The 16,231-nt window shown below is 44.9% G+C and overlaps 1 protein-coding gene across 2 annotated transcripts in view; it reads right to left on the reverse strand.

Moving 5' to 3' along the window:
- TLL2 (tolloid like 2) overlaps positions 1 to 16,231 on the reverse strand; it is a gene marked incomplete at its 3' end in the record, with an annotated part of 136,566 nt that overhangs the window by 101,402 nt on the left and 18,933 nt on the right. For both annotated transcript variants that reach the window (XM_082604196.1, XM_082604197.1), the window contains exon 2: positions 3,930 to 4,040. In XM_082604196.1, the coding sequence (XP_082460322.1) occupies positions 3,930 to 4,040 (111 nt within the window). The remainder of the gene's footprint in view (positions 1 to 3,929; positions 4,041 to 16,231) is intronic.

Consider the following 16,231-nt stretch of genomic DNA (forward strand, 5'->3'; position numbering starts at 1 on the left):
CCCCTGCCCTGCTTTCCAAATCAATATGTACCCACACAGAATGTAAACTGGTACTACCACTTGGGAAAACTGACTGATTCTAATAACTTACATATACCCTGTGACCCAGCAATTCCATTCCTGGAAATGAGTGCCTGTGTGCACCGAAGGATACGTACAAGAAAGACGATAGCAGCTTTAGTTATCATAACCCCAAACTGTCAACTGTCCACATGGCTGTCAACAGAAGAATGAATAAACTAGGGTACATTCATTCAGAAGAACACTGCAAAAGATGAAAGGACAAACCAGCGCTTCACCCAACAACATGGGGGTATTTCACAGTCACAAAGCTGAGGGAAAGGAGACAGACACAGACAACACACACTGCATGGTTCCATTCATGCAGGTAAAATGCATCTGTGGGGACTTCCCTGGTGGCGCAGTGGTTAAGAATCCGCCTGCCAATGCAGGGGACATGGGTTCGATCCCTGGTCTGGGAAGATCCCACATGCCGCGGAGCAACTAAGCCCGCGAGCCACAGCTACGGAGCCCGCGTGCTGCAATTAATGAAGCCCGTTTGCCTAGACTCCATGCTCTACAACAAGAGAAGCCCTGGCTCTCGCAACTAGAGAAAGCCTGTGCACAGCAACGAAGACCCAACACGACCAAAAAATAAATATAAATTTTAAAAAAATGCATCTGTGTGGAGAGACGTCAGACTAGTGGCTGCTGGGGGGTGGGTGCTGGCTGGAAGGAGGCATGAGGGAGTCTCCAGGGTTCTGGAAATGTTCCATCCCTTGGTCTGGGTGGTGGTTACGTGGACATGAACACATGTAAAAGTACATCACACTCTATGTTTGAGCTATGTGAGGTTCACTAGTTTTAAGTACTAAAGTAATAGTGCAAAAAGGAAAGTTAAAAAATTAAATCACAAGAAGTTACAATCAGGTCAACTTCTCTAGACCTCCAGGTAAGAATCTGGCACGGGGGTGGTGGGGGGAGTGTATGATGACTTGGAGTGACAGAATTATGAAGAGATGCTGCCTTTTGTTAGAGCTCAATTAAGGTTGTGTATATAATGGTGTGAAAAATAATCTGGATTCCAAAACCCCATTTAAAATTCAAATGGACTTTTCAAAACATCCACGAGAGGCTCCCCAAATCCGAAGAAGTGATAATCATAGAGCCAGACACCAAAAAGAAGCTCTAACGTGCCTTATCGTTCCTCCTTCCTCCCGACCACTGGTGATGAGGACCCCTGGCCTTCTGACAGCCTTTGCCCTCTTGCCTTGCCTCATTCCTACATCCTGTGTGGAGCCTGGCCTAGCTCCTGTAGCTGCTCATGTCCCCATGAGCGGTGGGAGGTGCCCCCCACTCTGGGCACAGCCCTACCACCCCCCCCACCCCAGAAAGAGGGAACCAACCACTGGACAAGAAGGAAGCATGTAACCTCCTTAGTGGAGGCTGCCATTCCAGTTCCCACCCCAAGAAGGACGGCTCCCTCGGTCTGGAATGTCCTTCTCTACCCTCTGACTCCTTCTTCTCCAGCCTGGGAAACCCCTCCACCTCCCCAGGACCCCTCCTCTGGGAGGCCTTTCTGGCTCACCCCACAGCAATGGTCCCAGGTCTTCTTAGTGCCCTCCACTCCCACTGTGCTTCCTGGGACACCCCACCTCCACCTCTCACTCTTTACCCTTTTTGGTTTCTGCATCTATTCCCTCCACTAGCTGGTAAGTCCTTAAAAAGAGAAACCTCAGTCTATACCATCTATACCTCAGTCTATACCATCTCAGGGTCTGGCACAAGACCTGGCACAAAGTGAACACTCAATAGAGGTTTCAATGAATAAGTGAGTGAGTGAGTGAGTGAATGAATTGGGACCACATGAATACAATATATTCTTCTCCTTCCCTCCCAAGTGGATACAGATCGCAGGGCCTTTTGTGCCAGGAAATACTGAAATGAAGAATTGGTGAATTAGTTCTGGTGGAATCTTGGAGCCTTGCAAGACACTCAGGGATGGGGGGCTTTGGGGATGTACTTGGAATCCACCAGGTTCATCAGCAGAGGGAAAGGGGTTGCCTTGACAACCCCTCTCCCATCATCACCACCAGCAAGCAGCATGGTGAGGCTGCCCAAGCATACAGCCCGGAACCCAGCAACCTCAGGGCAGCTGGTGGGCTGTGGAGAGCAGCGGGAGAGGGGACTCCCCCAAGACTCCCCCAAGCCAAAGATGAGCACATCACACTCCTATTCAGAAACCTTGGGCAGAACCCCTGCCACCCACAGGGGAAAGCTCCAGCTCATCAGCACAACAGGCATCGGGCATCGGGGGAGCTGCCTCCTACTATGGGCACATTCCCACCCACCCCGCCAACAGGCACCTTCATCGTCTACCCCAGCAACTTCTCCTGGTGCTTCTCTCTACGAGAGCCCCGCCAAGAGCCACCCTCCAGTGACCCACACCTTTCCTCTGTTCCTCAACTTAAGACAGCCCCTCTCATACTCCCTGCCTCTGCACACAGTTTCTCCTCTGCTGAAATATCTTTTCTTGATTCTTCGCCTAAGGAACTCCTACTCATCCTTCAAGACACAAGGCAAGAGTGCCCACTCCCATGATGCCTTTCTTGGCCCATCTTCTTCCCACTGCTCTTGATTCACTGTAGCTCTTGTCATGAGGAATTACAGTTTATCTATAAACACTTCAGTCTCATTCCTCCGGACTGAGGTGCTTAGTGATAACATCTGCTATTGCCTGAGAACATGCCATGTGCTAGGCACCAGGTTGGCCTGTTACTTTTGGAGTCGATCCTCCCAACCCCTGCTGAAGTGAGTGCTGGTTTCATCCCCATTTTACAGATAGGAAAACTGAACTTTGGAGATGTTAGCAAGCTTGTCCACCCTGTCTGCCTGGCGTGAAAGGTCTCCTTGAAGTCAGAGGTGGTCACACCTTATTCCTCTTTCTCTCACCAGCACCGCATTAGATCCATGATAGGTACTAAAAAAGGGGGACGGTGTATAAACTTCAGTTATACAAGATGAATGTTCTGGAGATCTGCTGTATCAAATCATGCTTGTAGTTTATGGTACTGTATTGTACACTTAAAATTTTGTTAATACAGTAGATTTCATGTTAAGTGTTCTTACCACAATTTTTTAAAATCGTCGAGAGAAAGGAAGGGAGGGTGGGTGGACGGGTGGCAGGTAGCAGAGACAGTATAGCATCAGGCACACACGAGACTTGGTCACCGAATAATAAGCCACAGTCAGCCACATAGCCTATCAGCTCCCACAGCTCAGTGCCTGGGGCTGCTTCTGAGAATGGAGTTTCCACAGAGGGGAGGCATCTGAGCCCAGTGGGCAGGGAGGTGAGGAGAAATCAGGAGACCAGTCTCATTACTATTCACCCCCAGGTGAAGGCAAGGAGGAAAAGTAATCAAAGGAGAAGAGTAATCAAAGTCTGACATCCAGTCTGTGTTTCCTGCCCCCAGGGAATTGTCACCTGGTTTGTAGGCCAAAAAAGTGCACAATACCACCCTGCCCCGGCCCCAGGCAAGCATCTTCCCACTGCTAATCAGTATCAGCATCACCATCAGATATGCCCTAAATGGAGCCCATCCAGGAATGCTCTCCATTTGGGAAGTTCTGGACCCTGAGGCCAGAGTCCTGAGAACAAATGTTGAGTTCAACTCTGAACTCTGAGCTCAGGGTTGAATCTTTGGATAAAGAGGCTAATGAAGATTTTCTTAGAAGGATAAGCAAACTTAGAGGCTCCAGCTTCACAGCCTGCAACAGACAAGGGGTGACCCCTCTGGTTTTCCACTGACAGGTGGGCACTGCACTGACAGGTCAGATACCTCTGACCTGTGGTCCACATCACCCCGTGCTGGAGTCCCTGACCCTTCTCTCCAGGGCAGGGGTGGAGGGCACGCAGTAGCAGTACTTACCCGTGCTGTGTCCTGTTTCCTCCACTGACTGCTTGATCCAGTCACGGGTTTGGTTGATGTGAAATAACTTCAGGTCCTCTTCATCTAAGGCAATGTCTCCCCAAAAGACAGCTGGGAAGAAAAAACAGAAATGGATCAATTTAAGCTGGAGATCAAGGAATGAATTTACTAGTGGCCCAGAGGGTATTGGAAACTGAGTAGTAAACTCTAGAAAAGATAGTCCATCCAATCAAATTTCTTCCTGAGCCTAAGGGATAGGACTGGTAGAAAAAGAACAAAAGATAATAAATCTGTGCATCAAAGCCACAGGGCTGGGGACAACCACAATAAAGATCAAAGGCCTAGGTCTGTAAGGTATTTTGAAAGGTCACCCTGTCTTACTGTCACTGTAGGCAACTGTGGCAAAACCACCACACAAAGACAGCTGTTTCTCCCTTCTTCAGAGTTTTCAGGATATTTTTTTAAAAAGCATAATATAATAAATGATACTAATGTTCACAATATTTGCTTCCCTTCCCTGGGAAAAGATTCTATTTCCCTTCCCCATTGATGTCAGGATTGGCCACTTCACCTGTTCTGGCTAATCAAATGTGAGAAGGAGCTTTAAGAGCTAGTGTATGATTCACCATGTCCTCATTCCCTCTCCCCGAGGACAAGCAGTGGCTTAGATAGGGGTGACTCTAAAACCCTAAGTTCTGGAGTAAATATGATATGGAGCAGAGGGATGGCTGATTAGGATGGATATGTAACATGAATGAGGAAAATAAAAACCATTATTTTTATAAGTACCTGAGATTTGGGGCTATTTGTCACTGCAGCACAACCTCTTTATCCTGACTAACACAGAAATTGCTATCAGAAGTGGTATGTTTCTTGGTAACAAAAACCCATTGTCTTTGGGCCAGGTAGTGGGTATCAAGGAAACTATTACTGAAGGCTGGAAGAAGGCAATCAATATTACACAGTGATGAAGTATTTGGTAAAACTACTGCCTGCATTAACTTGGAAGGCAGATGATGAACTAAATGAGCTTATGGCTTTAAGTGAAAAGATGGGGAGCCAGAATGTCAATAGCACGTCTTGGTTACCATTAGCTGTGTTTGACAAGATACTACAAGAAAGATAAGGGCTTTAAAAAGAACTGGGCATGGAGGCATCATGCTCCCTGATTTCAAACTATATTACAAAGTGGTAATAATTAAAACAGTATGGTATTGGCATAAAAACAGATACATTGATCAATGGAACCAAATAGAGAGCCCAGAAATAAACCCATGCTTATGTGGTCAATTAATTTACTACAGAGAAGCCAAAAATATACAATGGGGAAAGGAAAGTCTCTTCAATAAATGATGTTGAGCAAATTGGAGCCACATACAAAAGAAAGAAACTGGACCACTATCTTATACCATACACAAAAATTAACACAAAATGGATTAAAGACTTGGACATAAGACCTGAAATCATAAAACTGCTAGAAGAAAACATAGGCAGTAAGCTCCTTGACATAAGTCTTGACAATGATTTTTCTGAACATGACATAGAAAAGCAAAAGCAGCAAAATCAAAAATAAATAGGTGAGGACTTCCCTGGTGGTGCAGTGGTTGAGAGTCCACCTGCCAATGCAGGGGACATGGGTTCGAGCCCTGGTCCGGGAAGATCCCACATGCCACGGAGCAACTAAACCCATGCGCCACAACTACTGAGCCTGCCCTCTAGAGACCGTGAGCCACAACTATTGAGCCCACGTGCCACAACTACTGAAGCCCGTGCGCCTAGAGCCCATGCTCTGCAACAAGAGAAGCCACCATGATGAGAAGCCCGCACACCACAATGAAGAGTAGCCCCTGCTTACCGTAACTAGAGAAAGCCCGCACGCAGCAACAAAGACTCAATGCAACCAAAAATAGATAAATTAAATAAAAATAAAATAAAATTTTAAATAAATAAATGAGACTATATCAAACTAAAAGTCTTCTGCATTGAGAGGAAACCATCAACAAAAGTGAAAAGGCAACCTACTGAATGGTAGAAATTATTTGCAAACCATATTCTGATAAGGGGTTAATATCCAAAATATATACAGAACTCATACAACTCAATAGCAAAATACAAACAATCCAATTAAAAAATGAGCAGAAGACCTGAAGACACGTTTTTCCAAAGATATACAGATGACCAATAGGTACATGAAAAGAGGCTCTACATCATTAATCATCAGAGAAATGCAAAACCACAGTGAAATATCGTCTCATACCTGTTAGAATGGCTGTTATCAAAACGACTAGAAAAGCAAGTGTTAGCAAAATTGTGAGGAAAAAGAAATCCTTATGCACTGTTGGTGGGAATGTAAATTGGTGTGGCCACTATGGAAAACAGAATGGCGGTTTCTCAGAAAATGAAAAATAGAACTATCATGTGATCCAGCAGTTCCAGTTCTGAGTACTTATCTAAAGAAAATGAAAACACTAATTTGAAGCAAAATCTGTACCCCCATGTTCATTGCAGCATTATTTACAGTAGCCAAGATATGGAAACAATGTAAAGTGTCCATATTATTCAGCCATAAAAAACCCAAAACCTTGCCATTTGCAACAACATGGATGAATGTTGAGGGCATTATACTAAGTGAATATGTGTATCTATATCTATATAGATATTTCATATATATATGAAATAGGTGAAGAGAAATAGGTGGAAGAAATAGGTGAACTCTTTTTGTTTTACTGCTGTTGTTGTTTAAATAAATTGAATTTTTTTAAAAAAAGAATTGAGCAATTTATAGTGGAAATGAAAAGGAATGGAGAGAGTCCAGAAATTCAGGGACTTGAGGAGTTGGAAGAGCCAACCTATTCTCGTCGCTAAACAGTAAAACAAAAACTGAGAAGGCCTTTAAGTAACAAAGACTGATTAAAACTCAGGCTTATGGTGTAGAGAATTGGGAAACCTCATACACTGTAGTAGGGATGTAAAATGGTATACTCCCTAGGGAAAGCTACTTGGCATTTTCCTAAAAAGTTAAACTTATCACAAGACCCAGCAATTCCACTCCTAGAGACCTTCCCAAAAGAAATGAAAACATAGGTCCACACAAAGACATATACTCAAATGTTAATAGCAGGCTTATTAAGGATTGCCCCAAACTTGAACACAACCTAAACGTCTATCAACTGTTGAATGGATAAACAAAATGTGATCTCTCTATACGATGGAAAACCACCTAGCAATTAAAAAGAGCAAACTATTGACACACGCTACAACATGTATGAATCTCAAAAACATCATGCTAAAGGAAAGAAGCAAGATGCAGAAGACTACATATTATATGATTCCATTTATATGAAACGTCTAGAAAGGCCAAGTTTATAGAGCTAGAAATGCTAGTGACTTCCTATGGCTGGGGGTGGGAATGAGACTTGACTATAAGTGGCCATGAAGGAACTTTTCCAGGTGGTAGAAGTGTTCTAAAACTGGATTGTGGTGATGGTTGCACAACTTCAAATTTGCTTAAATCTTTGAAATGTTCACTTATTTTCACCTTGTTGAAATGTGTAACAAAGCTGGCTCAGCCAAAGGTGGTTTCCAGCTGCCGGTCCCGAGCCCCTCCCACCTTCCTGAAGACTTAGCACAAGTTCACAATACAGTGCCACCTCTTCCTCAAAGAAAGAATGTCTGTGTCAATGATGGTATTCACAGTGGTAGATAATCAGGAACACTTCTCACATTCTGAGAGCAGAAAGAGAAGCAAGAGGGCAGATGGAGAAGGGAGTAGATTAACAGGACCTGGGAAGACTCCAACAAGCCAAGGAAGTGCTCAAACTTTTGTGCTCATGTATTCCCAAATAATTTTTAAAAACCACATATCCTTATGTATATTGTGAGCCTGACATTTATGATTTTTCACCATGAGTTTAAATGTATTTTTTATTTTGTTCATAAGAAGTAAAAAAAATAGTAAACATTTTATAAGATGAGGATTGACTGTAACTGTAATAAATGTTTCATGATGTGATTTGGTAAAATAGATTTAACCACCTTATTGAATAACACATGCTGCATCAGAAGGAAAACAAGGAATTATTCATCTTGGTTTTTATCCACATATCTTGAAATATTAGAAGTCCAGAAAACATTTCAGTTATACTTAAAAGAATCACAGTCATTAACTTACTCTATTTCAGTTGTTCTGAATTCAAAATACTCCACTAAGCACCAAGCATCCCCCTTAACAGAAGTTCATACAGATAGGAAAAGACAGGAGAAAGCCAGGTCTAGATGCCTTGACTCATCATCAAAGAAGGCTGCTCTGTGACCAATCGTTCTCGTTTTCCCTTTAGCGTTCAGAGGTTTTTGTACCCCAGCCGATGCATGCAGTGGGATTCAGGATGAGTGACAAGTGAGGCTCTCTTCTGTAAAGTGGGGTAAGGATCACCATGACCAGGGCATCCTGCAGTAGTTTTAATAGAATCTATAGAATAGAATCTTATAATAGAATCATATAGAATCTTATATGGAAGCACCCCTTGCTAAGTCTCTGGTGTTCCTGCACACATCAGTCTGCAAACCAGAGCATGACAGAGGTCAGGGCAAGGGAGCATAGGGCTGCTCTTCAGCAACTGCTTCCTAAGTCAGAGGGCTGCAGAGAATTCTACTCTTCTTGCACTGTCCCCAGGGCTCGCTCAGCCCACCTTGGTCTCCATCTACTTTCGAGCACTTCAATGCTCAGCACTCAGGCGTCCTCTTGACCTCAAAAGGCAGTAGCCCCAGGCTGATTCCCATGCAAGGAATTCTTCCTGAAGGCACTTCCTGCCTGCAACTTTTGTATTGTTCACCTGTGGAGGCAGGTTGATTAAAAGCATGTGCTTTAGAGCCAGAGGGATCCTGGGTTCAAATCCCATCATTGCCATTTAATAGCTGCGTGACCTTCGGCAAATCACTTGACTTCTCTGAGCCTTCTCCCCAACATCAGGCTTCAAACCAGAGTGACTGGCACCCCAGAACAAAGGTCCAGAATCAGGATGCCATCTCCAATCCTACCCTGATCCCATTCCATAGACATGAGCATGTTGTGCAGACAGGCTGAGTGATTTGTTCACAATCACTTACCAAGTAATTTGGCAAAGGCGAGACTCAAGTCCAAGACAATTCTCATTATGCTCTGGTCTAACCCAGCAGAGTAGTATCTGTCCACATACAACTGGGAGCCAGGGGTGAAAACCCCAACACCAAAGGGGCTTTGGATATTCTAAATAAGCCTGAGGCAACAGTGGGGAGTCACCACCCCAGACTCCTACCACAAAGTGCTCTTCCTAACATAGTTGCTTCAAGGATCTCAACCAATGCCTCGTAGGAGAACTCAAGAATGATCAGGAGTCAGCTTGGAGGCAGGTGGTGTCACTCTGGGATTCCCCGGAGGTCACAACTCCATGTCAACGCAATATCCACTATGGCTCTATGGCTCCTCTTCCAGGAAAAAGGCACAATAAAGAGCAGACTGAGGAAGGAAGGCAGGAAGGAAGCATTTATTGAGCCAAGCACACAGGAAGGGCTCTGTTTGCAACCAGAGCCTCCGGCCAGGTTCACATCCTGAGAAATGGACTCCATCTGCACTGCAGGGACTTTGAGGGCTACATCCATGGAGTTACGGAGAGAGTGCATTTCTGAAACAGCCTCCCCTCTCAGCTAGAGAAAGCCTTTGTCTCCTGTTTTTTTCCAAGATAGTTCTTGCCGGCCTCTCCTGAATGTCCTGGAGGGTTGTTCCAGAAGGGTCACAGGACATTCTACTCCTCCTGAGCCGTCCTGAGTCATGAGGCCACACTCTGGAAAACAGCCATTCTACTCCAACTTCTCCTATGTGATCTCATCACATCCGAAGTTAATTAACTTCTATCTGTGCAGTTTCATGAAGGCAAGGACAGTGTCTGCCTGCCCCATAGGTCCATTCTCAGCACAGTCGGGGTGCAGGAAATATCTGTTGAATGAATGCCTTGAGGAAGCTTCAGAGAACTGTCTTCTGCCCTGAGTCTCTCCACCCTAAGATGGAATCTGAGACCCAGCAGAGCTTCTAGACCCTTCTTTAAAGGTTATTTACACCCGAAATAGAAAGAAGTGCACATTCTCCTGTAGGGATGGTCACTGTGTCTCAGTCCAACAGGCCGAGGCCATGTCAGGAAATGAGGACAGGCCATAAGCTCTTAACCCCATGGGAGATGGTCACCAGGCCACTCTCAAGACTAGAAAAAAGTATTATGCACAAAAATCAGGTTGAATAACTGCCCTGGCTGGGAAGCCACCATAAAACCAGGACCCAGGGTACCACTAGAAGGTCTGTTAATGTAGGCAAAGATTTTTGCCAACTTTTTTGGCTACAGTATCCCTGTAATGCCCAGAACAATGTCTGGCATTGAGAATATGCTCAGGAAATATTTATTGACAAATTAATGAAAGGAAACGAAAATTAATAGAAATTAATTCTATTTATGTGAGTTCAATCCCCAAAGCAAGGTCAGATTACCTCCCAGCCACCTCCCTGGGAAGTGACCATGTCTCCTTCCTTTTGAGATGATGGGAATGTCTGAAAACATTAAACTGGTGAATTTTCAATACAGAGTTAGTCTTGTTTCCTGCATCCATCCTGCCACTGTGGCCCCAGTGAGGGAAGAAGGGTGAAAGCTACTTCAGGGAAGGAGCTGGATATGACGCAGGGGAGTCCCCATCAGACAGAAGCGGGAGTAGGAGGAAGCCCTCCACGTCAGAGGACAGGAGCGGGACATGTGGTGGCAGGGAGCCTGGGCACATAAGGCTCTTCTTAGCCAACTCCCCAAGGCATAGCCCAGTGAGGCTCAAGTCTGAGAGAAGCTGCCCATCCACCACACACAGGGGCAATGGGACAGCATGAGTAGAGGGGAGTGTCCAGAGACGTGGGCCCAGGGTGCTCCCAAATCTGGCCCCCAGCACCTGGTGTCTGGGGTTCTGGGTGCTCCCACATGCCTAGGGAGGATGCAGAGGTGCCGAGAGGGCCAGTGGACCAGCAGAGCCCTGAGGTCAGGGTGAAAAGCCACAGAGGAGGATTTATAGCCAGAGCCAAAGGGTCAAGAGTACAGGCTTCACCAGCAGAGACCAGCATGTCAGGCTGAAATGCTAGAGCTGAGCAGATACTCCTCAGTATTTTATTTTATTTTAATTAATTTAAATTTAAACTGCCACATGTGGCTAAGTGCTATAAGTATACAATGTAAATAATATAAAATAAAATTTTATATAAAGTACAGCAATATAATATAAATAATATAAAATAAAATAATAAATTCTGTTTAAAATAGCAGCAAAAGTCATCAAATATCTGGGAAAAACCTTGACACAAAAAGTAGTACTATGTTGACATTGTAAAATTCTACTAAAAGCTATAAAAAGTGACAGGAAAGGAAAGACATACTCCGTCTTTCTCTGAAATGTTCTTTCCAAATTAATGTATAGGTTTAATACATTTTAATCAAAACCTCAATAATTTTTTTATTATTGACAAAATGATATTAAACTTCATCTGCATAATTAGGTGATAACAGTCAAGAAAAAGAGTACCAAAGGAAGGCTGGTCTCGTCTGACATCAAAATATGTTATAAAGCTTCAACAACCCTGCAACATGGGATAGTCTGGAAGCAATCCCTAGTCTATATAAGAAAATTCATTTATGACAAAAGAGGTCTCACAAATTTGTGGAAAGAGGGGGACTAATCAATGAATTACATTGAGACAAAGGGTTAGTTCTTTGAGGAAAAATCAAGTTGGCTTTGAACCTCACACTATACACCAAAATAAATCACAAATAAATAAAAATTTTAAAATTAAATCGTTATGGCTACCAGGGGGTAAGGAAGGGAGGGATAAACTGGGAGATTGGGATTGACATATATTATACACACTACTATATATAAATAGATAGCTAATAAGGACCTACTGTATAGCACAGGAAACTCTACTCAGTACTCTGTAATGGCCTATATAGGAAAAGAATCTAAAAAAGAGTGGATATATGTATATGTACAATTGATTCACTTTGCTGTATAGTAGAAACTAACACAACATTGTAAATCGGCTATACTCCAATAAAAATTAATTAATAAAAAAAACCATAGTCTAACTAAAAAAATAAATAAATAAAAATTAAAATTAAATTGACATATTGGTTGAACAGTACTTAGGATCTAATGAGCCAAGTCTATACATTCAAAACACAGAGCTACTGAATTGTTACCAAAAGGCAAAACATGTCAGCCTCCTAAGAGAAGACTCTCAAAGGAAGGACTCCTATCACCCGGGTAACTTTCTTCTTCTACCACCATCGACCCTTGGCTACTCAAAGTGTAATCTCTAGATGGGCAGCATTGACCTCATCTTGAAGACTGATAGAAACACCCACTCCCAGGGCCCACTCCAGAGCTGCTGAATGGGAAGCTGCATGTTAACAGGACGTGTGCACAGAGAAGTCTGAGAAGCACTGACTCAAGGCACCAGGGCTTTGCCTCCAGCAACCACGCCCCCGTGGTCCCAGGCTCCCCTGCACCTCTCTATGCCTGTCATGGCTGCCACAAAGAGGTCAAGCAGGGTAATTCTTCACAGAAATGTAGACCTTGAATGGATAAGCCATAGGAAAGATCTCAAAGGCACACCAATGGAAATGCCATCTGCTCCAGTCTTGGCTGACCCCACTGGACCTCCAACCTGCAATTCAAGGAGTTGTCACCTGGTGGTAGTATTTTGTTATGAAGCTCTGGATAGTGACTATTTCAGGAATAGATTATGAGATACAATAGGAAAACTGCTTTTCGGAAATCAAAAACAGAAACCTTTAAAGTACTCAAATAAAATTTTAAAGCTATTATATAATAAATTTAAAAATATAAAAGGAGACATTTTAAAGAAATACTTTCAAATGATACATAATCAAAGATGTGCTGATATTTAACAATTGCCAGGGTGAGGAGAGAGCCTTAATTTGTAGCGTTTTCTCATTTCCCTGGTGTAAATACTCCCACCGAGGCTGACTTCAAGATCACAAAACATAGAGATGGAGAATATGTGTACACTCGGCTCTCACAAGCAGGTAACAGCCAGCTCTAGCACACTACTGTAATAACAATAAATATCTGTAAAGTCTCTCAGTTTCTAAAGTTATGTCATGTTCCCCATCTGATTCCATAAGCCTGATTCTCGAGGCTGCAAAAGATGACATAATCCTTGCAGGGAAAGGCCCATCACTGCAGCTCCCATCTCGGGGTCTTCACAGCACAGCATCTTGCCCAAAGCAAACAGCCGAAGCAAACAGCACCCTGTCCCAGGGATCAGAATAAATGCCTTCTATACATTAACCTCAAAGGAAGGCCCAGAGAGGAGGTAGGAATTGGCCAAGGTCGTGTAGGCAAGATGAGGTTTCATGGGTGTTCTAAGTCAAAAAAGGCCTCCCTGATTCCCAAATCACAGCCCTCCTCCACCAAGCCAACTTTTCCCAAAGTTTCACATTCTAAGAAGTTAATAAGAAATGCTATTGTAGGGCTTCCCTGGTGGCGCAGTGGTTGAGAGTCTGCCTGCCAATGCAGGGAACACGGGTTCGTGCCCCGGTCCTGGAGGATCCCACATGCCACGGAGCAGCTGGGCCCGTGAGCCATGGCCGCTGGGCCTGCGCGTCCGGAGCCTGTGCTCCGCAACGGGAGAGGCCGCAACACTGAGAGGCCCGCGAACCGCAAAAAAAAAAAAAAAGAAATGCTATTGTAACTGAGCAGGACCCTATGAGGTCTTCCCAGAACAGACCCCCACCCATGTCCTCCACCCACCTTTTCTCTGTAGAAAAACTTTAGTCAAAGAATAAATTTAATCAGAGAAGTGAGAAAATGCAGAAAGAAAGGAAAACAGTCAAGTAAGACAAAATAGTAATACTTTAGCCGTTAAATAAAGTCAAGGACCTTTAGTTCTTCCTCAAGGACTACAGATACTATTCTGAGCTGTTTTGTGTCCTTTGAGCTGTTTTGCAGATACTGAAACCCCCCACCAGGTGGAAGAAGTTAACTGTATGCTGTCCACAAGCACGCAGACCCCAGACCCATTGGAAACAGGAGGTTGATGATGCTGACTCCCAATTACCTCACCATCAACCCATCAGAACAATGCCCACAAGCTGACCACGCCCTGCTCCTTGAACATTATAAGATTCCTCACTACCCCCTCCAGGGTGGGACACACAATCTTGAGCGCATTAGCCCCCTGTGGCCCCCTTTGCCTGGCAAAGCAATAAAGCTTTTTTTAAAAATTTATTTTTATTGAAGTATAGTTGAATTACAACGTTGTGTTAATTACTGCTGTACAGCAAAGTGACTCAGTATGCTATATATACATTCTTTTTCATATTCTTTTGCATTATGGTTTATGACAGGATATTGAATATAGTTCCCTGTGCTATACAGTAGGACCTTGTTGTTTATCCATTCTATATATACCAGTTTGCATCTGCTCATCCCAAACTCCCAATCCAACCCTCTCCCACTCCCCTCCCCCTTGGCAACCACCAGTCTATTCTCTATGTCCCTGATTCTGTTTCTGTTTCATAGATAGATTCATTTTTTTGGGCCACTTGGCACAGCTTGTGGGATCTTAGTTCCCTGACCAGGGATCAAACCCGGGCCCCCAGCAGTGAACTGCTTTTCTTTACTGCAGTACTTTTCAGAGCCTTTACAATCCTAACAAACATCACAACTCTCCAAGAGAAAAAGAATGCAGCATTTGCCAATGTGGTTGCCCTGGAATTTCTTTTCACTGAATCTTCCATCCTAAGGAACACCTTTTAGAGACTGCTGCAATGCTCAGCAATCTTCCTAGGACTAGAAGGGGCCCTACTGGTCATTGGGTCCAACCCACCATGTGATGCCTGAGTGGCCTCTTCTCACACCCCTCCATTGACAGGGAGCTCACGCCCTTCCAACACATCCCCCTTTATCTTGAAACAGCTCTCTCTGTTTCTTCCAAATCTGGTGTTTTAATTCTTCTCTCGGGACCAAGGCACTGAAAAGGAAGGGACTGATACTTCTTGAGCACCAGCCACATGCTAGGCTCTCCACACTCTTCTAACCCTCAAGACAGCAACTCTGTGCAATAAGCATCATTATGCTCTTTTTTCTGATGAGGAAAGTAGGCTCAGAGAGATTAGGCAACTTGCTCTAGGCCACCTCTCAATTCTAACTCCCAACTGCCATGCCGTCTTTGCCTTGAAGTAACCCCTGCTGCTCAGGCAGGGATGGAAGCGTGGATAGGAAGAGGGACTAACTCAGCCTTGGGGGTGGGATCAGGGAAGGGCTTGCAGAGGGGGTGACACTTGAGTAGGAAGGTGACATGTGAGCAGAAGTCTGGCAAGTGGATAACAAGAAAAAGGGCATGCTGGTCAAAGAGACAGCATGTGCAAAGGCCCTGAGGGGAGAAACGGTGAGGCACGGTCAGGCAGGAGCAGAAGGGACCCGGTGAGGGGCCCTGGCTGAAGTGGGGACCCAGTCATGTGGACCGTGAGGCTTCAGGAACCGAGAGGCTGGGCAGGGGCAAAAGGAAGTCTCAGACACAGGGAACAAAATTCCAGGGTTATTAGAGCACCCAAGGTGGAGCTGGGCACAAGGAGTCCCTCACTCGGGTGCAGCACTTCACAGTTTGTATCCCCTCCACACACACAGTCTTCCCCACCCCATCCCACCCCAGCACCCTGCTCAGGGACTGGCAAGGACCTTCAGCTCCGGGACCTTCCGTTTTCGTAAATGAGCCAGTGAGCGAATGAGTGATTCTCACCAAAGTCCTAGGGGAAGGCAAGGCAAAGACATCAGCCCTATTTCATGGGGGAAAGCCAGATTCAGGGAAGTTCACCACCAGCCTGTTCACTTACAACTGTGAGAAGGGGGCGGGGCTTGAGGGCAGACCTCTTGTCTCTAAACTTGGAGCCCAGTTCACTGCCTCACAGAGGACCCCATTTCTAGAACTGGGATTCAAGGTGGGGCCTGATCTCATGGTCAGCGGTAAGAGCTCTGTTCCCAGATGAGCTGCTGGCCTGTCCAACACCAGACAGTCCAGTGGGGGTGACTGGAGGGGACAGAGGACAGGAGGGGTTGGCCAGAGGGTCCTTCACAACCCTCCCCCCAACAGCCCCTGAGATCCAGAGAGTCTCGAGGGGTGATTCTGGGGATTTTAAGTGGCCCCTGGCTTGGGGCCTGCAGAGCTGGGAAGTCTGAGCCAGGCAGAAGCCCAGCCAGTCAGAGGGAGACCCCTTCAGCTC

The sequence above is a fragment of the Mesoplodon mirus genome (assembly GCF_964341445.2).
Source record: "Mesoplodon mirus genome assembly, chromosome: 2".
Taxonomy (NCBI): domain Eukaryota; kingdom Metazoa; phylum Chordata; class Mammalia; order Artiodactyla; family Ziphiidae; genus Mesoplodon; species Mesoplodon mirus.